We start from the raw sequence: 23,793 nt of genomic DNA, 5'->3' as shown, positions 1-23,793 counted from the left end.
ATTGTAACATATTGCTGAGCAATTATTTTCGATTAGATCAAATGAAGATAAGAATAGTGTAAGAGAAAGCTTTTGGAAGGAGGGGAAAGAGGAGGGGCAAAGGGGAACTTTAAAATACGATCGCCATTACTTTGCGAGCACCCAAGACCCCTGGGTAAAACGGACAGGAGAAAATTAATGCGAAAAGACAAAGCGCAGAGGTGCGATGAAGCGTCTTTCCTTTTCGATTTCCCCATGAGATCTTCTTACGTTTTCCATCTCTGATCCTCGTTACGGTCTTAGAAAAGCTCCTTAATCAGTTGGCTGAATTTTTCCCTCAAGTGGTGATTCTCTTATCTTGCCTCCCCCCCCCTCTCTCTCTCTCTCTTTCTTTCTTTCTTTATTCTTTTCCCATTTCTATAATACTTCAAATAAGAAAATATTCTGTCAGAATTTAACTTTTTTTACAAACGAAAATTTAAGATTTCTCTTCAATTTTTTAACAATTCACTTTTCACTATTAAACAATGAAGTTTGGAAGAATATTGAAAAAATTGAAAATTATTTTCTTTTATGAAAGTTGATTTTCTACTACCTAGTTATATTCTTAATAAAATAGAAATTTAAAAAGTAGTATTGCCTGACTGCATCTATATTTTACTACTTTCATAATTTGTGCAGAAAAGAGAATGATGTCTGATTGAAAATTACCTATACTACTGACAAACATTTGACGAAGTGATAAAATATTTCTTCTATTAGCTTTTGATACAAAAATCAAGTATTTAGTGTCTGACTATAACTTGGCTTTACTACTTATTTCAAATTTATAGATTTCTGACCAAAAATGACCTATATACTACTAATAAATATATATAATGTAATTAAAAATTCTGTCTGACGAAAACTGAATTTTACTACTATATAGTCAAGGTCCAGGAGTTATGTCTGACAGAAACAGAGATTTACTACTGACGGAAATTAAATAAATAAATAAAATAATAAGTAAATAAATACTGACTTAAATGCAGTCTAACATAAACAGTCCGTCTGCACTAACTTCGAAAACTTTGGAGTTTAGAAAATAAGTCTGACAGAATCACTCTTTTACTACTCGAGTTCAAATTAAGAAGAATTCTTCAATTATCGTCTGACTTATTCTGACTTCTACTACTGCGAAGGAAATTTCAAGACTTGGAGAGAAAGTCATGTCTGGACAAAACTGACCTCTACTACTCGAACTTATAAAACTCTAGAAAACTTGGGTGTGATTAAAACCAAACTCTACTACTCCTAGAAAAATAGTAAAATCATGGATTACATTTTTCTACTTAATTATTTTATTTTATTTTAATTATTTTACTTAACATCACTTAATTAACAAGAACTCTTCAATTATCGTCTGGCTGTAACCTACTTTTACTACTGCGAAGGAAATTTCAATAATTGGAGGTCATGTCTGACCAAAACTGACCTCTACTACTGAAATTTATTTTTAAAACTATAAAAACCTTGTGTCTGACTAAAATCTAACTTTTCTACTTGAAAAACTGTACTAATATGGATAATATTTCTCTGATTAATAATAATCTTTACCACTTAATTAAGGTGGTAGAATATAGAAGTAAAAAAAATATAATAATTTTATAATAATATCACTTTAATTTAAAGAAGTAAAATAATTTTTTCATATTTTTAACAAATTTTTTTTTAAATATAAAATTTTAAATTTTAACCATTATATTGTAAAATTAGAATCGAGATAAATATGAATTAAAAGCGATTTTACTAGTATTGTGAAAACACAACAAATTTCATATCAAAACTTTATGGCTGTACGTTAATTTAGTAATTTTTATTAATTATTGAATTACAATATGGAATTTCGATCAAGCACAAAGAAAGAATTGGATATTTTGAATAAATTCTTCATTACTAATAAATATTCCTGATAATTAATACTGTATATTAATTAAGAAAGAAAGAGTAAAATTGTACCCAAATATTATATTATAATAATCGACATAATCTGCCTTTACGTGAAGTTAGTGTTGTTTCATTTCAATCTTTTGTTTTATAGTTCGAATTGTTATGTCAAAAGTTTGACTGGTAATTTGCAAATAATAAAATAAGTGGAGTAAGAAAATTTAACCCCAATTTCAAAAACACAATATACAGGTAAAGTTGCAATTTTTTTAAATAAGTAATTATTCTATGAATTATTTATTTTTGTATTTAAATAATAGAATTAATTTAACTAAAAAGAAATTTTAGTTAAAACTTCAGAAAATAATTAAAATTATTAAAGTAGAATTTTTTAGAAATAATTAGAGTTTTAAAAATAGTAATTAAAATTTTTTGAAGATATATAGGTACTTGAATTTCCGAAAATAATTTTAAAAAATTGAAACAATTGGAAATTTTGTAAAATATTAGTTTTTAAAGAAATTTATTTTTTCATCGTTAAAAATTTTTTATAAATATAATTGTATTTTTGAAAATACATTATTTTATGAATTTACAAAAATTATTCTATTTAAATAATTCAATTTTCGTAGTTGAATTGTGATAGGAATAGATTTAAAAAAAAATTTCAGTTCAAACTTTAGAAAATAATTGAATATTTAAAGTATTACAACAGGAATTTTAGGAATTAATTAAATTTTAAAAGATTTTTGAATTAAATTCTTTGAAAATTTAAGGGAAGACAAAGTATAAAAATATTTAAATTTTTGTTTTTAAAAATTATTAATTTCATTATTTTTCTTTAAAAATTCTTAAAGTTTTTCAATAATTATATTCACAAATTCTAAAGAAATAATTGAATTTTAAAAGAATTACAGTTGCAATTTTTAGAAATAATTAAATTTCATGAGGGTTTTTCATTGAAATTAGTTAAATTTTAATTCCTGTGGAAAAATAAATAAGTTTTTAAATTTTTGTTTAACTAAAAGTATTAAAGTTTTGAATAATTTAATTCAGAAATTTCGAAAAATTGTTTCTTGAAAAATGTACCTAATTAAAATTTTTTAAAAATAATTGTATTTTCGAATTTTAAAAAATTGAAACAATCAAAAATGTTGTCAAATTTGATCGGAATTATAATATTCAGGAAACTTTAATTAAAAATCTGTAAAATTAATTGGGAAATATTTTATATTAAAAGCAGAATGAAAAGAGTAAAAAAATATTAATGTCCCTTTTAAAGAATAGGAAATCGACAAAGAAAAATCGCGATAATAAGAATGAGAATGGAAGTACATGGCACGTGTGTCGGAAAAGATAGGAAGTGGAACAGATGGGGATGCGGATTATTTACTCGAACGAGCACACCCAGAAGAGAAGAGAAAGAGAAAGAGAGAGAGAGTCTTCGACCTGAGACAATTTCTAGGCTTTAAGAACCATAAAGACTTTTTTTCCCTAGAACGTTGAAAAATTCCGTTCGAAAAAAAAGAGAATGAATGAAAGTAGAAAGAAAGGAGGAAGAAAAGAAACATTGCCCTTTGCTAACTTTATTGTGATCTGTGTTTCTTCCTGAGTGATTTCAACTAGATTTCTGTAAATCGTTACCCAGAATCACTCTCTCTCAGTTTCTCAGCCCAACACTGATGTTTGTCAAATGGACGAGCGGAATGACGTTTACTCAGGAAACTCGAGAAATTACTTCACCGGAGATAAAAAGTCGTAAGAACTTTGTTAAAAGAAAAATGATAAAATGAAAAAAAAAATTCCGTTTGACCAGTTCGAAAACATGAATTTTAATTACTTCGACTCTTCTCAAATTCTTTTCAAATTGCTTTCCCTCGACAAATTCTGAAAGTACACGAAGCAAAGGAAAATTCATTAAAAGTAAATAAAAGAATGAAAAAATTGATTAAAAAAACAAAAATAGAAAGAAAGGTAGAAAATAACATAAAGTATATGAAAATTAATTTGTAAATGAAGAAAAAATTTATCATGTGTGTAGTGTTTAGAATATGTACCTAGAGTAGAATTTTAATTAAAATTTGTAGAAATAAAAAATTTTAAAAATACTAAAAAAACTATTTTGGCAAATAAGAATAAGAAAAGTAATTAAAAATAGAATGTAGAGAATAGAGAATTATTTCAAAAAATAGAAAGTAGTCAAATAATGCAACTTAAGGAAATAATTAAAAAATAGAAGTTAGAGAATTAATAAAAATTCATAAATGCAGAAAATGTGTTCAAAGTAAAAAAATAGAAGTAAAATATTAATTTTAATGCTGAGAATAATTTAAAAATAAGAAATAGAAAATAGATTATGAAAAGCAGGAAATTATTTGAATCAAAATATAGAAAGTACTTCAAAATTAGAAAATAAAATAATATAATAAAAATATAAAGTATGAATTTAATAGAAAATATAAAATAAAGCACAAAAAATAGAAACCAGCTAATTAAATTCAAAAATAAAAATATTAATTAAATTTCAAAGAAATTTTCTTGACAAGGAAAAGAAAATTTATCAAATGCAGTAAACGTTAATTAAATTACAAGAACTAAAAATAAATATAGAACAAAAGCAGAGCATTTTATTGATCGCACTGTCATTTAGTTAATAATAAAAATGTTAAGTTAATAATAATCGTGGTGAATATGACTTTTCAGTTTAAAAGATCAAAGGTAATTTTACCCTTTTATAATACAGACATACACACACACATAAATATTATTCTTGAGTTTGGTTTGCAAAAAAAGAGAAGTCATATTTTGTTAAAACTTTTTTGTGACCTGAATTAATTGGAAAAAGATGTCGAATTAATTTATAATCCCGCAAATAGACCTTTATATATAATCGATAAATCACAGCAATCGAGAAGTCTTGTTATCTGCTTCGTAAATTCCCCACAGATTCAGAGAGAGGGACGTATTTCAATCGAAGGGAGAGAAATTGCATCGACTAACACCGACACTAACTTGGCTTCATGCATAATTAATTTAATTAACCGAAATTATTGATTCAAGAATTTCGATGCTAATGCTCCCCATGTTAAGCTGTTTATATTCTAAATGAGGAAAGTAAAATACACACCCATACACACTTATATACGTACAGAATCTAATGTAAAATTATGTAATTGAATTTAAGAGCAAATTATGGGTTGTAATTGTTAAATTAATTATCCCTCCGCTCTCTTTCTCTCTCTCTCTATCTTTCACTCTCTGAATATTGAAAGAAAATTTTTCCTTTTTTTGACTGAAATAGAAAATAACGAGTTGTGTGAATTTTTGACTGACTCCCTTATGCTTATACTACTGAAACAAAAATTAGAAAAATTAAAAATGTTGTTGTCTGACTTAACATATTTTTTACTACTAATTTAGTGAAATTTCAGGATTTGGTGAAATTCTAGTATATGAAAAATCTTACTTTAACAACATATTGAAATTTTTGTCTGACTATAATTCAGTTTTACTACTGAAAACGGAAATTTATGATTTAAAAAATTTTTGTCTGACTGAAAATTAATTCTACTACTGCCAGGGAGATTTCAAAAATTTATTATGACTAAAAGTTGACTTTCAATACTAATTCTGAATGAGTAAAATTTTAACAGTCTGACTAAAATTAAATTTCACTACTATTATTAAAGGTCCAAAGAATTAATGAATTTGGTCTGACAAAAATAAGTTTTTTCTACTGATTTGGAAAATTTGAGTCTGACCCAAAATTAATTCTACTGCTGCCAGGACAATTCAGGAGAAGTAAAATTTAGTAAACTAATTTTCTTTACATTTACAATTTTTTTTTTAAATATTTGAAAGTGAACTGTTTTATTAGATAAGTAGTAATTAGAAATTAAATTTGTACAAAAATAGAAAAACTGTACCCCAATTGAGTTTGATAATTCGGGAAGAAACAAAAAATTGAATCATAAAATTTTAGTCTGACTATAACTGTCTTTAACTACTGGTTTATATAATTTACTACTAAACAGTAACATTTCAATGCAAAATTAATAAATTTTGTCTGAAGAATATACGTTTTTACTACTGATGGAAAGATTACAAAAGGGTAAAAATTTTTAGACTCATTTACTTATACTACTGAAACAAAATTACATAAACTACAAAAATTACAAAATTTTTAGTCTGACTTAACGTATTCTTTACTACTAATAATAGTAAAATTGCAAAAATTGGTAAAATTCTAGTACTTTAACTACTAACATAACTTAATTCTGAATAAGGAAATTTTTTTAACGTCAGACTAAAATTATCATTTACTAATATTTAAGATCTGAGGAATTAATGTATTTGGTCTGACCGAAAAATTTTTCTACTACTGAATACTTATACAAAAATTACAATAAAGGTGAAAAATTCTGGGAAAATTCAAACAAAAAAGGTAAAATTAATATAAATTAAATTTTTTCCTACTATAATTCAGTTTTATTATTGAATCTGTAATTATTATAATTTAAGTAAAATTAAAAATTCAGAAAACTAATTTTTTTCACATTTACAATTTTTCTTTTTTTCAATAATTTATTTTTATTATACTAACAATTTATTCTTTCTTTTTCTTATAAAGAATAAAAAAAATCCATTTTTTAAATCTTTTTTTTCTAAAAAAAGACATTTTTTAAATCTTTTTTTTTTTTTTTAAAAAGACATTTGGCTTTTTCAAATGCAGCGATTTGTAATAGAATAAAATTTTCTAGGATCTATTTAAATCTTAAATAAGATTTTTTTAACATATTTGTTTCAAAAATATAATTTTCTTAAAACTATTAATTTCTGAAAATAATTTTTGTACAAATTTTCTAATTTAGTCAGCATCAGAATTATTCAAAGTAGATATAAAATTATAAATTGTATAAAAAAAATTAAATAACATAAAAATAAAGTAAAAAATAGAAATGAGATATAATCAATTTTAATCAAATAATTCTTCAAAAATTTATAATTATAAGAAACTATCAATAACGCTTTTTTAAAGTTTTTAAAAAATGTATTTTTAAAAAAATAAATGGAATAAAAAATTGAGAATTAAAAAGTTTGTAGAAATAACTTTTAAAATGACCTTTATTAGAAAAATCTTTTACTTTAAATCTTTTACTTTAAATTCTTCTATTAAATTTTTTTTACCACTGGACAGAACAATTGCAATAATTCAATATTTTTTCAATAATATAATTTATATTTATAAATTTATAATTTTAGGCTGATTATAATTGTCTTTAACTACTTATTTTTGATAAATACACATACAAGTGTTTAAAAAGCTTATATTTTAACTGATTCATTTGATAAGTAATAATTAATAATTTTTACTATGAAATAGTAAAAATTCAAGAAATTAATTAATTTTGTCTGACTAAAATAGTTTTTTACTACTGATTCAAGTAATGGAAACAATCTTAAAAAATGGTTTAAAATAGTAAATAACACATAATCTTATTTTAACATTAAATTAAAATTTTTTGTCTGACTATAATTCAGTATTACTACTGAAAACGGAAATTTAAGATTTAAAAAAGTTTAGTCTGACTGAAAATTAATTCTACCACTGATAGGTCAATTCTACAAATATACTCTCTAAATCTGAATTAATTAAAAATAACAATATCGTCAAAAAACATTTTTAAATTTGACATTAAAAAAAAAAAGTTTTACTCGTCGGTTTTTTTGTATTTAATTAATCACAATTATTGAATCAAAAAATTTCGATGTTAATGCTAATTATATTATTACTAATGCAAATGCTTATTTATTATTTTTCCCCTTCTCATTTTTTTTTTTGAAAGAAATTTTTCACTATTTTCTTTTCTTTATTTATTCTGACTAAAATGGAAAATAACGAGTGGTTATTTGAAAAAAAATTTTGTTCGAACTTTGGGAAATCGACCACAAGAAATACATACATTGAAAGACCGGGGGATATAAAAGAGGAAATAGAATAGGCTCTATTTGTACGGAACAGCATTTTTCCCAACTCCTCGAGATTCGTTCCCTTTTTTCAAAGTTGGAAAATTGAAAAACTTGGTTGACGAGGTTCTTCTGTTCAGGCTTGTTTAGCTCTTTTTCCATATATTTATAAAGATTTATATATATATTATTTTTTCCCTATTGTTATTTCCTTTCAATATTTTTCGCGTATTTTTACTTTATCAAAATATAAATCAATATTATTTATTTTCGAATATTTTCTAACGCATGAGTTTTTAAAGAAAAATTCTATTTCGAGTTTTTCGTTTTATTTCGCTTGTTCTGAAAAAAAATACTTTTATAAATAAAATTTTCGGAAAAAAATGTCTTTAATTAAAATGTTTTTTATGAAAAGGATTATTTTTCAAATTAAAGAAGGAAATAAATTAATTTAATTTTCGAAATGAGAAAATTTAAAAATTAAAAATAAAAAGTTATTTTAATTATTATAAAGAGATAAAGGATTGAAAGAAAAGATGAAAAAAGGTAGCTAGGGGAAAGAATATTTACATAAAGAATTAAAGGGAAATAATTAATTAGAAAATTAAACAAAAGAAAGTTAATTGGAGATTAAAAAGAAAAGAAAATTAATTAGAGAATTAAAAAAAAGAGGGAAATTAATTAAAGAAGTAGGACAGTAACAAGATACAATTTTTTTTTCCAACGTCGCTTCTTTTATTCTTTTATATCTTTTTCGACACTGCCTGTAAGTTATGGCTCATCCATTTGCAACAAAGCTGTATTGGAATGCAATGTTTCATCGGTGAAAATAAAAAGAAGGAAGAAAAAAAAGCACAGATGATAGACATTAATTGCGGCAATTTTACTGGTGGGTATTTTTTTCCAGTCGTCAAAAAGATTTCAATAGGTAACCGTAAAAAAGCTTTTAATCGATTTTACATTCATTTTCAAATACATATATGTAATGTGCGTCTGTGTTTTTTAAAGTTCTTTCGATTCTTTCTTCTACTACTATTATTATCATCATCATTATCATCATTATTATTATCATTATTATCAGTTTTGAAATATTTAATTGCTCTTATTTTTCCTTCTTTTTTTTTGCAAAAAATATGATATCTTGTAAATAATCTTTTATATACAAGTTTTTTTTCAAGCGACATGAAGAGAGGTAAAAAAATAGAGAGAGAGAGAGAGAGAGATACAATTCTTGTATAGACTTGAGTTAAGAAGGCTTTAGTGAGTAGCTTGTATAGAACGGTGAATTAAAAAATAATATTGATGATAAAATCTACAACCCATCTTGTCCTCTCAGTAACTAAAAGCATTCGTTTTTTATTACTTTAAAAATATCCGCAAAATCAACGAGGATGTTTTACATTTAAAAAAAAATTTTAATTACTTTTACAATTTTTCTTTTTTCTTTAAAAACATAATTATTCTAATTTGAATATATTAGAAATTTATACTTTTTTCTCTTTAGGAATGTAAAAATTTGTTAACTCCAGTAATTGATAAATTGATAAATAAATTTTATAAATTAAACTTAATAAGAAATACAAAAATTATAAATTTTTTTTAGAGAAATTTTGCCCCTATTGATTTTAATAATTTAGGAAATATCAGTCTGACTAAAACTGATTTGAACCACTTATTTTTTATTTATTTATTTATTTAGTTTATACACCTGTATTCAGCTTACATAACTTCGCTATACAAGTGTCTCTTTACAAATTTCTCTCTTACAATATTTCTATATTTATTTCTTATACTAAATTTTGCGCCTACAGAACGACTTGAAAATTAGGAGTACTCCCTGGACCACCCGTCTAATGGGTTTTCTCGCCAGTGGAGAGGGAAACTAACTACCTGAAATATTTTATAACAACAAGAATTGAAATAGGTATTAGAAAAAATTTCTACTTAAAAGTCTTCTATTGAAAATTATTTTTTACTATTGACAGAACAATTTAAATAATTTAAATAAATTAAAATAAAAATATTAATTATTAATAAAAGTAGAATTAAAAAATTTTGTTTGTTGTTGTTACAAAATTATTATTATTATTTACGCAATTATGTCTCTTAATAATGTAGAGTAGAACGGGGTGAAAAAGCCAAGGTCCAAAAAAGCCATTTGACTTTTATTTAAAAACTGTTAAACCGATTTATCAGACATTTAGATTATAAATACTATTTAGGTAATACGCAACTTTTGATTCTAGTGTGGATGTTCTACCTAAAGTAAACTCTTAAAACTTAGTCCTTTCATGGGATAAAAAATATTTCCGTCAAGAATATTCAAGCTTAATAACTAAACTTTCAATGCCAATTGGAAATTTGAGAAAAAAATTTTAAATTCAGATTTTATAGCGTAAAATGTAAAAATGTGGCTTTTTCACCCGTTTCTACTGTACAATTTGTTTTTTATTATAAATATTAATTATAATGGTAAATTTAACTGAAAAAATATTAAAGAAAAGAAAAAAATTTCTATATACCATTGAAATATGTAAATATTTTATTAGAAACTAATATTCTGGATTCAGAGCAGATCTGTAAGTTTCACAATTGAATTCATCAAGTTCAGATGTTACAAGTTCACCAATTGCTGTTTCAATAAACTCAGCAATCTTTGTTCTCCATTTATTGATAATTGACGTAATTATTTTTGACGCTAGGGGACTAATTATTTTATTACCGGAAATATTAACTAGCAAATCATCGAATTGCGAAAAGCGAAAATCATCCAAACTTGTTTTGCATTGCTTTTTATTAAAATCCATTGACAATTTGATATCAGCATCAATATTTTTAACTGATGCCAAAATACTTCCTCTCATTGAAAAAACAACGAATTTTGCCTGAAAGAGAAACCAAAATGAAAAATAAGTAAATTTTGTTCAATTTTAATTGAATTTTAATTAATTTAATTTTAATTGAATTATTGAAAAATTAATTTTAAATTATAGACTTTAATTTAATTTTTAATTAGTTAAAAAAATTATTTGATCAGTTTTTTTTTAATTTTTTTCTTTTTATTTGTAGTTATTTTTTTCTTACCTCGTAGTAACCAAGATGAATTTTCGCTCTGTCCAATCCAAAGCCAAATGAAATTGAAAGCTTTTGATTTCTTTGATCAATGACAACTTCACTTGTTCTTTTTACTGTTGATAAATCTCTAACAAAAATGATGGGGGAAAAAAATTAAACATGATATAAAAGTGAAAATTTTTGACACAATTTAAAATGAAAATATTTGATTTAAATAGAAAAATCTTCTTACTCGAAAGTAATATTTTCGCCTAGAAAATAACCTGACATTTTAATATAGGTATCGTTGAATGCATCATATTTTTGAAAAATGTTTGGAATTTCTATTATCTCCATTTTTCTTTCTTTTAGGATCGTTTTCAATTCTATAAATGCAACATCGACAATTGTATTCAGCGCCAACTTGTTATAAAAGAAAATAAAATTAGTAAGAAATCCTGTAGGTAAAAATTTAGAAATTGAAAGTAAAAAAAGAAATTAAAAAATAAAATTTAAAAATTTAAATTGAAAAAAAAAATAATTAAATTAAAAATGCAAAACCTGCATTGAATCCAATTTCTTTTTCTCCTCAGTTATTGAATGACTAGGGCATGAATTTCCATTCTTATGATTTAAATCAACAGAATGGGGTTCAAAATTATTAAAATCAGTTATTTTTGGAAAATCCTTTGGCAACAGCCTTCCAATTTTTACCGCTAACTCAATATTTAAACAACTCTCTGCCAAGTGAAGAATTTTATTTCTCACTTCAATGGGAAATTTGAAACTAGAGAATTTTTAATTAATTTTAAAATGTTTTTTAATTGGTAAACTTTTTTTTTAAAAAAAAAAAATAACCTATCGTTTTCATTCCTCGGTAAAAATGTTTGACACTGTGTGAGAATAGTGTCATAAGGAGAAATATCCTTTAGGAGAAAAAAATAGTTATATATTTTTTTTTAAATTTGTTTAGTTAAATTAATTTTAATAACATAATTACATAGGGTATAAAATTACAACATAAAAATATTTTTAATCTTCAATTATTATTTTAGATTTTATATAATGATTTTTCGAAAAAGATAAATAGTGTTTTTACCTTTTCTACCTTTAAGACAGCAACTCCCAAGATTCGCGTGTGAAAAATTTGACTTATTGGTTTCAGATTTTCATATATTCTATCACTTAGCATTCGTCCTGAAATATTTGAAATTTAAAAAATTATTTTTTATTTAAATTTAGTTTCTTCAGGAATTTAATTAAAATTTTTAAATTGAATTTTTAAAATTAAATTAAATTAAACTAAAGTTCTTAAATTAAAATAAATTTAATTTAAATAAAGTTAAAGTTTAATTAAATTAAAGTTAAATAAAAGCATAATTAAATTAAATGGGATTTTTTGAATTTAACTTAAATTTAATTCAATTGCAAATAATTTAATTTTGATCAAATTGATTAATTTTAATTGTACTGTAAAACTTAGTTTTTGATAAAAAATTAACTAAAAATGTTTATTTTTATGAATTTAAAATTTAACCTTTTTTTACCAAAATGAAATTTTCAATTAAAATAAAATTTATTATTGACTTCAACCTTAGGTAACTTACCTTGAAAATTCACATACGTTTCACTTATAAAAAAATCAACGTCTTTCGTATTTTTATACGTAAAGACTTTGAATTCTTCTCTCGGAAATTGAATGCTCAATTTGCCATTAATTATGATGGCTTTATGATTTATATTTACGAGAAATTTTTTTTGTTCCGTACATTCTGAAAAATTTTAAATTATTGAAAAAAATTGAAAAGTCTGAAAAAACCAATTAAAATGATAAAATAATATTTAAAAAATAATCTGTTTACTTACTTATTTCTTCCAATGTAAAAACTGTTGTAACAGAAATGCAAAAATAAATTAATAAAATTAACAATTTTTTTCATAATTACTAGTATTTAACTAAAAAAACTATTAAAAATAAAATGTAAAATAAAAAAAACTGAAAAAAATTTTCATTAACTATAAAAATTCACCAAATTTTTCATAAAATTTTTTTTTTAATTCTTAATATGTACAATGCTTTAAAAATAATGTTTTTTTGATACAGTTTTAAAAAGATACGAGAGAGTGATTCGAAGAAAATCATATGTCAGATCGTCAGCAAATGATTTTTTAACCTTCCCCTAATCAAACAATCTTTTCAAATTTATATTAAAGAACAAATAAAATATTAGAGAAAATTATTTTTCCGCTTCAAAATGAAAATAAAGAATAAATAAAATTATGCTCAATTAAAAATTAATATATTCGAACTAAAAATTAAAATTTTTAAATTCACAGTCAAAAATATGTAACTGAAAATAAAAGTTTTTTAATGAATATGAAAATTTTTATTTCGAAAATAAACTTAGAATTAAGTATTATAATTTACTTTTTATAATTACAAATTAAATATTTTCAATTAAAGATAAAATAAGACACATATTTTTCAACTTGTAAAATAAAACGAAAAATAACCATTTTTAATTTATAAAAATTTATTTTATTGAATATTATTATTTCAATAGCATTTTATTATTATTATGATTTGTAGTTTTTGCAAATAAAATTGTAAGTATCAAAAATAAATTCTTTAGTTTGTAAATATTTATGTATAAAATTAAATGTTAATATTCCATTAATATTTTATTATAATTATTTGTAATTTTTGCAAATAAAGTCGAAAATATTAAAAATAATTTTTTTTACTACCTATAAAGATATTTATAGGTGCTATTAAATCTTATTTATTTTATTATTATTATTATTATTATTATTATTATTATTATTATTATTATTATTATTATTATTTTATTATTATTTTATATTTATTTATATTATTTATATATATAATATATTTATATTTTATAATTATTATTATAATTTTTATTTATCATTTTTGCAATTAATTAGCCCTAGCTTTATAAAAAATTTATAATTTATTTAATTTATAAATTTATAATTTATAAAAAAATGCAAATTGCTATTTGTGAAAAATATCTAAATAACACCAGATAAAGAAATTTAATTGTGGAAAATTCAAATATCCGTTTTATATATAGTGGATGTTATAAATAATATTGAATGAGAGAGTATAAAATATATAAGGGCAGAGAATTGTACCATGTACTTATAGAGTGTGATTTGCATAGCAACACTAGGAAAAAATATATCTGTACAAGCGAGGAACAATCAATTATACCGAACACTTGGTTTGACCTCATATTATCTCCAGATAATAATAATGTAAAGTCAATAATATTATATATAAGAAATGTGTTAAAAATATAGATTAAGATTTAAAAAGTTTTGTAATTGAAACGATTGTACTCTGTCCAAAGCAACTCTTTTGTATGAACTTGATGTTCGAAACAAATAAATTATATAATAGTGGATGTTTGAAAACCGTTTGTAGAGAATTAATTAAAGTTATTACGAGTCATAGGATGTGTAATTACAACAAAGAACGGAAATAGAGCTTCAACCGTAATATGTATATTTCTCTATGACTCTTGAATACTAGTATCTTGTGAATGTATAAACTATTTACTTGACCGACACATAAATCATACAAGCCAACTTTCCTCAACGAAAACCAACCATTCTGTGGAAAATTTACATAATATTATACAAATAACACTACATATTCCTGTAAATTATTTCTTTAGAGCATTAACATTCGAACTGAATGTCTTTCAATAATTTTCCATTCTTTGCCATATCGATGATTTTTTTTATTGTAATTTTTTCGAATTTAACATTTCAAGAAAATTATTCTCTTTGGTATGTTATTAGATATTTTTTTATTTTATTCAATTGTATTCTTTTATTCGTTCAATTTATTTAAATTGCTTATCATTATGCATTAAAGAGTAATTTTTCAATAATATTATTCTTTTTTGTATTTTAATTTTAATTATAATTTTAATTTTTTGAATTTAATATTTCAAGAATAATATTCTTTTCTACCTTATACTATTTCTTAATAAGATATTTGATAAGAATATTATTCTTTTGTAAATATTATTCACTTTTTTGAAAAATATTAAATTTTTTCCAGTGTAATAGTATAATGCAAAAAAAGTAATACCTATTTTATTTAATGTTAAAATGTAAAAGAAATTAAATTAAATACTTAAATTCGAATAGAAAAATCAAAAAAAAAAATCGAAAGATAATAGAAGGGAAAAAAGTGCAGGGAAATATCTCAATTGAAAGACGACAAAATTTTTTTCATTCTTTTTATATCTCTTTCCTTCTTTCTCCAAAGAAGAATTTTTTAGGTAAACCTAAGACTGAAGGATCAGATTCAAACTGATGGTACCAATTACTGCTTCTTTTGAATCGTTCGAACGTGATGATTTTATAAGCAAATACTATTACAATAAAAGATCTGAAAAATCTTCATAAGACTCCTTTTTCTTCTCTTCTCATTGTCAGCAAGAAAAAGTGTCTGGATAATAAACGTGCTAATTTATCAAAGTCCAAAAAAAAAAAAAATAACTGAAAACTACAAAATTAACTATATTTAATAGATGAATAAAAAATTTATTGAAATGAATATTCTAAAAAAGAATTAAATTGTTATTTAGAAATTTTTCTCTCTTTTTGGTTTATGTTACGTAATTTATGCTTTCGAATGGATTTATCCTGTATCGCATATATTTTTTACTTAAGCACTGTGTGATTCTATGTGAAACTTTAACATAGTCCATTGGAATCTAGATCGATTTAAACGGAAACATGTTTCGAAACATTCCACTAGTAAAGTGTCAATAAACCCCCACCTCCCCCTACCTCAACACCAAAAACACACAACTTGTTTATTTATACATATTTTTGGCAAGGTACAAACATCAATAAACCAAATAAACTTCCTTACAATTACAATAAATGCAGAATAAAAATAAATAATTTCATTGACAATTTCTTAATAATTATTAACTATTTTTTAGATAGCCACAAAAAAATCATAAAAAGAAGAAAAAGGGCAAGATTGTCGTGAAATATTTATTACTACTTTTTAAAATAATTTCCACCAAAATTTGTTTAATTACTAACAATCCTTGCTTGTGTTTTTTAAATTATTTAAACAAATTAATATGATTTACTTGCAACTTTTCGTCTAAAGAGTTTGTAACTTTTTCTTAATTTTTCAACGTTATCAAGCCTATTGCTAACAATAAATGAAATTAAAAAATTATAAAAATTGTTTAAACAAATTAATATTGTTAATTTAAAACGATTCATTGAATAGAAGGAGAGAGTTGTAAAATTTTCCAAATTTGCAACTATTCAAGTCTAGTAAAGCTGAGGACAAGTAATAAAATAAAATATACAATTATAAAAATTGTTTAAACAAATTACTATTGTTTATTTGAAACTTTTCACGTAATAGAGCTAGAGACTTGAAACTTTTTTTTAATTTTGCAAACGCTTCAAGCCTATAAAAATTCATTGCTAATAATAAACTAAAATCAACAATTATAGAAATTGTTTAAACAAATGAATACTGTTCTCTCTAAATCTGAATATGTGAAAATTCACATATTTGTACGTTATAAGTCGTCTTCTCGATCAATAAGTGCATATACACTTATAGTAAGTGAAATTTCACTCAGAATAAGTGAAAAATTCACTTATTTATAAGTGTATATGCACTTATTGATCGAGAGGACGACTTATAACGTACAATAAGTGAAATTTCACATATTCAGATTTAGAGAGTTTATTTGTAACTTTTCATTAATTACAACCAGAGAGTTGTAACTTATTCAAAATTTATAACTATTCAAGACTAGTAAAGCTGAGTACTAATAAAAAAATAAAATATACAATTGTAAAAATTGTTTAAACAAATTATTATTGTTTATTTAAAACTTTTTAACTTATAAAGCTAGAGACTTGAAACTTTTTTTTAATTTTGCAAACGCTTCAAGCCTATAAAAATCCATTGCTAATAATAAACTAAAATGAACAATTATAGAAATTGTTTAAACAAATTAATATTGTTTATTTGGAACATTTTATTTAATACAGCAGCACTGTAATGTTTCCTAATTTTGCAACTATTCTAGCTTTAGTAAAGCCCAGTACTAGTAAAAAACTAAAATATGCAATTATATAAATTGTTTAAACAAATTAATAATGCTTATTTAAATCTTTTCGTCTCATAGGGCTAAGTAATTGTAACATTTTCTTAATTTTTCAACATAGAAAACCTATAAAAGTCCATTACTAATATTAAATACTAATAATATACGAAAATTAACAATTATAAAAATTGTTTAAACAAATTAAATTTATTTATTTAAAAAATAAATTTAAAACATAATAATTAAGTAGAAATTCTGAACAATTTACTTTTGAAATTAAAATTTGATAGAACCCGGTGTGACTTAAGTTCTAAAATTCTCTTGATTTACTTGATAAAAAAATTAAAATTTGACAATATTAATTTCCTGTAAATATTTTTTAACAGCATTGATTGTAGTTTGCTATTACGACTACAATTTGGAAAAAAGAAACTAGAGTCTTATTTACCGGATTTTGTTTTGCTATTAGCAGATGATAAAATCCCTCTATTGGTCGGCTATACATATATACACGTGTATACATATATAGTGGAATAAATACACAAGGGGACTGTGACTGAAAGAATTGCACGAGTTTCACAACTGTTTTCCGTTTCTTCTGTTTCTTCGACTGTTTTCCACGCTTCAATGTACTTTTAGATCCCTATTTCTTTCTCACAGTTGTTGCTTTTCACCATGCCAAAGCTAAATGCACGTCTCAACGGAACCTTCCCCCTGTCTTACATTCCCCTTCCCCCCGTATTACCACCACCAGCACTGGAAAACTTTGCGTTATTATCGCGTCTCGCCAGACGAAGATTCGTGAAACTGAACGAAAAGTCAAAATGAAAGAAAAAGCGTTACATATCCTTTACGTGGTTTCACAGTCGAGTCATATCTATTGGCTTCGTTTCCCTTTTTTCAAAAAAAAAGGAAGAAAAAAAACTTGAGTTTATACACTTTTTCTCATTTCCTCTTCTATTATCGTAGAAGCGATGAAACGTCTCAATATATATTTTATAGATGGACCAAAGACTTTTTTTTCTAAACACCCGCTTCCTTATTTCTTACAACTGAAGTAAAACATTTTCCAAAGATCCAACAATCTTTTTTTTCTTTTGAAAATCATACAATAAAAAGACTGAAATAATTATTTTGTAATTTATTTATTCAACATTTTCTCTCTTTCGATAAAGCTGCACCGCAACAATTTTGATACGTTTATTATTTCAATTCGATATCCTTCGAAAAACTGTGTGATTAATCGGTAATTTTTTTATTGTTCTTCAGTAATTAAAAAAATTATTTTTAATTCAATATCAATTTTATTTGAAAATATTCTTTGGAGAATGTGTTGAATTTTGAATAATATATATCCGATGTAATTTCAGTGGAATAATTTTTCTTAATGTCGAAAAATATATATATATATATCTATAGACCAAGTGAAATTCATGTCGAGCATTATCGATTTACTCGATTATAAAATACGTGTGCCGCGTGTCAAGAAATCCATCACACAGATCGAGTTGGAGAAATTCTCAAGAAAGAAATTACCGAGTGCATAGTATGAGACGTTGAATTATGGTCGTTCTGCTAAGAGATAACGTTATGAGAGTTCAGCTCCCTTTTCGATCAGGAACGCGAGTGAAGAATGCGATACCGGAAAACGTTTAAAGAATGGTTAAAAATGAGACCTTATTCGCAGTTCAACCTCGCATGCAAGACATATTTTCCATGGAGCTAGAAATAAGGGACGAAAGAAAGAAAGAAGAAAAAAGAAATGCCTGGAAAGAAAAAGCAGATGTTACCTTAATGGGTCGTTGGAAAAAAAATTGAAATTTTCCATTCCCTTATTGAAATGATTCTTAACAAATGAAATTCAATCCATTGCACTGTGACTACGAATCGTAATTTAATTTTTCTGCTAATTCTATTACTAATTATTAAATTAACTTTATATATTAACATATTTATTAATTTTATCTACAATTAAAAAATTTATCCTAAATTCTAAATGCTTCAAATTTCGATCCCACTTTTTCTAAATTAACAAAATTTAAACTCGAAAATGACATTTTTCTTTTAAAATTGAAACATTTATGTTCTGTTCATATTCAAGAAGTAACAGAACAATAAGCAATAAAATTAAAATGAAAAAGTTGAGAATTATCTTTTCCGTTTCATTCGCAATACAAGAGTTTTGCGAATTGACCATAATCTAAGCTTTCGTCGTTCCATAAATCTCGCGAAACTTCTTTTTCCTTTTTTTTCTTTATCTCCTTCTCATTCGTCCTCAGTTTTATCGATTTGACAACGAAAATAAACGTCGCCCTCAGATAAGAATATACTTCAATCTCATCTCTTGACTTTATAACCTTCCCATAAGATTTCAGTTTCGTTAAAACATTTTTGAATATTGTACAGACGAAAACAAGAAAATAATTTATAGCTTTCTATTAAATAATACCATGAAAAAATATATTAGTTCAAATATAATTTTCTTTTTTTTTTAAACCAAGAAAAAAATTTCAGTAATTGAAAAATGGGTAAATATTAAAATTTTTAAATATATTACAAAAAAAAAATATTGGCGATGATCAGAAACGTATTTTTCTAATAGTACGATAAATTTAACTCCACGTTAGTTAAGATTTACTGTACTAAAGTGTATTGTTTAATATTTGGTTTATTGCAAATTCCCTGTAGATTTTTATGTCTTATTTTTCCACCTGAGCTTTACTATAATTATGTCACGTTTGCGATAATTGTAAAATAAACTTTTAGCAAACTTGAAAATGGGAAATAGGAGCTTGTGAAATATTTATTTCAAAAGTCATAAACATTATTATTACCCTTATAAAACATTTTTATCTTTTAAAAAACACTCTCCTTTGGTTAAATATCTTTTAGAAGCATTTTACTTTTTCATTTCTTTATCATTTATTAAAGAAACTATCAATAATAATTTTTCATTAAATAAACAATTGATCATTTTCGCTATGAATAATTCATAATTTTTTATAAACACCAATTAAAAATTTTTTTAACTGCAAAAATGCTCTCTCTAAATTTTAACTGTAAAAAAACTATATTTTTACTAAAGTAAAAAATTGATAATTTTCTTACTACAAAAAATACCACTAATTTTTTACTACAAACTATAAAAAACAATTCACAATTTTTTACTACAAATAATTAACGCTAATTCTTTACTACAACTACTATCACTATTTTTTTTCTACAAACAGGAATTAATAATGATGTATTATAAAAAATTAAAAACCAATTAAATATTTTTTACTACAAAAAACTATTAATATTATTTTTTTTCTACTACAAAAATCTATTGCTAATTTTTTACCACAAAAAGCAGTTGATAGTTTTTCTACCACAAGAAACAATCACTAAATTTTTACTACAAATTAAAAATGTATACCAAAAATGGATCCCTAACCTTTTACTATAAAAATCAATTGACAATTTTTTCCATAGAACAAATTTATGCTAATTTTTTTATAACAAAAAGTTAAAATTGCTAATTTTTTACTACAAATAAAAATTGACAATTTCCTTACTGCAAAAAGTATTACTACTTTTTTACAACAAAATTATGAAAGCTTATTGTTTTGAAAAAATTACCCCATCTCCAACTTGTTAAATTAAAATTACATGAACACTAAACAGTATTTTCTTTTTGTAAAATTGAAAAACCTTTTTTTAAAATACTCGAGAGTTAGAATACAATCAAAAAATAAATAGACTAACTTTATCGACACGGTTCCCTCCTAATTTTAATTGCCTGTATCCGCGTCAGCCCTCGGGGAATGAAAAGTCATTTCTCGGCATCCCTCATCCTCTCTAGACGCGAGGAAATTTCACTGATGTGAGAAGGCGAGTCGAGTAAGGTAATAAACCAAAACATATTTTATGGACATCTTTTCACCTCATATATATATATAGTTCGTAAATGTTTATTTTTCAACGATGAAATAAAAAATTTGATATATTATATTGTACATTACATTTTTTCAAACACTAATTATGAAATCGATTGTATAATAGATTTTATTTTTATGATTTTTTATTGTATAGAGATGAGGAAAATCATTAATTTTTATTAAAAATATAAACTCGCTAATAAAAATTAAATTATGAATAATTGTAAAAATTACTATTTAGACAATAAAAATAATAATACTATAATAATTATCAAGTATTTTACATTAAAATTGCACATTATAATAATTATAATAATAATAATTCCGAGATCCAAAGATTTTGGGAAATGTCAGTAAGTGATTTTAGGAAAACATCCGAAGGTAGTTTCCGGATAAAACCAGAAATTATTCCGGAAATTTGCTCGACAATTTCCGGAAACCACTTTGAAATATTTTCTAAAAATCCTATCATATGGATCAGTATATTATTTGTAATTAATAAAAATAAATAATAATAGAAATAATAATAATAAAATGATAAACAATATATAATATTATTACTAAAATTATAAAAATAAATTTGTTATTAAAATTCATTTAAAAACAAAATAAATATATTTTTTTAATCACATTTAAGATTTTAAGATGAAAATAATCTTCTGATTTGAAAGAAATTATAACAATAAAATTTCTGAATTAAATTTATAATAAGTGAATTTAAATACTTTCGTCATTATTTTCGGATTTCACGTAGATTTAATTAAGGACACGAAATAAAGCAGAAATAATTCTCAAGAGGTTGGCATTGGCGAAACAAACTGATTTTTCAGTTAAAGTAAAGAAAAGCGCTCGACTTCCTTTTTGCATTATCTTTTCAACTCTTATCTTTCTTCCATTAAAGTCTGTGAAATGCACGGATTTCCTGACCAAGTGGAAAATTTACTCAGTTTCTTTTTAGTTCATCTTATTCTTGTTATTCTCAAACTATATATATATAGATATTTCTTTATCTATTGCGCAGATATACGAAACATAATTTTAAATTAATGCCTTTTAAGTTGAGAATAAAATTGTTAATAAGAAAAAATTACCATTTTTTGAGTTACTTTGAAAAGTTATTTGAAGGAAATGTCAAATTTAATAATATTAATAATAAAATTTTTATTTTATCCCAGGCTAACAATAAAAACAATAATTAAACTTATTAGTATAGAAAATTTAGCTTTTGACTTAAGGATTAAAAGTTACGATTGTTTAAACAAGAAATGACTAATTTAACAAAATTTTAAACAATTTTAATAAACAAATTGATTTTTATAAAACACAAACAATGAAATAAAAATTTTTGTTTCCTTATCGCTCTTATTTATATAGTTGCAATGAATGTTGAGGATAAAAATTGTTTAACATTATTATTAAACAATGTTATATAAACAATTTTATAAACAAATTAAGAATTGAGAACAATTGAAGCTGAAAAATAGTGTCTTCTTCCTCCGACTATTTTACTGTTCTCGTTACAAATCTCTGAGATATAAATTATTGATCACAATTATTTAACAACTTTATAAACAATTGTTATAAACAATTGTTATAAACAAATTCAAAATTAGCAACAAGTAAACGTGTAAAAATTTCGTTTTTTCTTTAACTATCTTTTTTCTAGAGGCTGAATGAATCTTGAAACATTAATTTACCTATTGATATTTTTTAATAGAGTTATAAATAATCGTTGTAAACAAAGTAAATATTAACAGTAATGGAATATAAAAAATTATTTTTTCTTCCAATATACTTTTTTCTCTAGAGTGAATATATCTTAAAACATAAATTTAATTCTTATTTTTCATTTAACAAAGTGATAAACAATTCTTGTAAACAAATTAATTATTTACAATAAGTAAAGTAAAATGCTGTTATTGTCATTACTCTCACATAAAAAACGTATTGTAATTTTTGTTGCATCTGAATTAAGTCAATGTTAAACAATTTTTTTATATTCAATTATGGTTAATATATACTTTGTTTACAACAATTGTTTATAACTTTATTAAATAATATTAATAAGTAAATTGAAGTTTCAAGATTCATTATTCCTCTAGAAAAAACATATATGTTTAAAAAAGGTTTAAATGTTTAAAATTGAATACCTTCTTTGGCTTCATTATCAGTAAAATACTGTTCGGGCTAATGGAAAAAATTTTCTGATTACTTTGTGAACCAACAATAGTATTTATTAATTACTACTGATTACATTAGTAGGAAAATGTTGTTATATTTAGTTTCAATTATAATATTTCAGATTAGCGATAAGTATCGAATGTCACATATTGTCAAATTATGATTTAAAATAAAAAATATCTACCTCTAATGTGTATGCGAATGGGATGAATGCACAAAGTAAAACACAGGCATAAATCATTTTCGGTTCACTACTAATTTTTGGAAACTTATTCAGACGTTAAAGAATTAACAATACGCCACGTATTAATAAGTTTTTATTTCAAATATTTTTACATTTTCTAAAAATACATAAAATGTGTTTTAGTTATCTATATAGAGTTTATTAGCATCGAGCCAATAAGAATGCTACAGGTTTACCATGTTAGTTGGGAGAAATAATTTTCTTTATAGTTTAAAGATAAAAAAATATTTGCATGAAAAATGCTTTTCTGTTTAAAAATTATTAAAATATGACTTAGAATAAATTCACCTTATCTGAAAAAATTATTTTTTGTCATTCGTGGTGAATTTTTCTTCTATAAATAATAACTAATTAAAGAAATAATTTGATTTTGAACTAATTTATCGGTATT

The 23,793-nt window shown here is 23.4% G+C and overlaps 1 protein-coding gene across 3 annotated transcripts; it reads right to left on the bottom strand.

The window, feature by feature from the left end:
• Positions 1–10,300: 10,300 nt before the first annotated feature.
• On the bottom strand, positions 10,301–23,496 carry LOC122498346. Of its 3 annotated transcripts, XM_043606032.1 has the most exons (10): positions 23,343–23,496; positions 23,128–23,164; positions 12,793–12,813; positions 12,534–12,698; positions 12,026–12,123; positions 11,785–11,852; positions 11,488–11,713; positions 11,180–11,349; positions 10,957–11,074; positions 10,301–10,757 (listed from the first exon to the last, which is right to left on the bottom strand). In XM_043606032.1, the coding sequence occupies exons 1-10, from the start codon at positions 23,397–23,399 to the stop codon at positions 10,425–10,427; spliced, it is 1,293 nt and encodes a 430-aa protein (XP_043461967.1). In that variant the 5' UTR covers positions 23,400–23,496; the 3' UTR covers positions 10,301–10,424. The 3 variants fall into 3 exon arrangements, with proteins under 3 accessions (XP_043461967.1, XP_043461968.1, XP_043461969.1); XM_043606033.1 differs by lacking the exon at positions 11,785–11,852 and having other exon boundaries at positions 11,488–11,550; positions 23,343–23,495; XM_043606034.1 differs by lacking the exons at positions 11,488–11,713; positions 11,785–11,852 and having other exon boundaries at positions 23,343–23,495.
• Between the last annotated feature and the right edge of the window lie 297 nt (positions 23,497–23,793).

This window comes from Leptopilina heterotoma, unplaced genomic scaffold (assembly GCF_015476425.1).
Source record: "Leptopilina heterotoma isolate Lh14 unplaced genomic scaffold, ASM1547642v1 Lhet_148, whole genome shotgun sequence".
NCBI lineage: Eukaryota > Metazoa > Arthropoda > Insecta > Hymenoptera > Figitidae > Leptopilina > Leptopilina heterotoma.
This window is presented reverse-complemented; position numbering and strand designations above follow the sequence as displayed.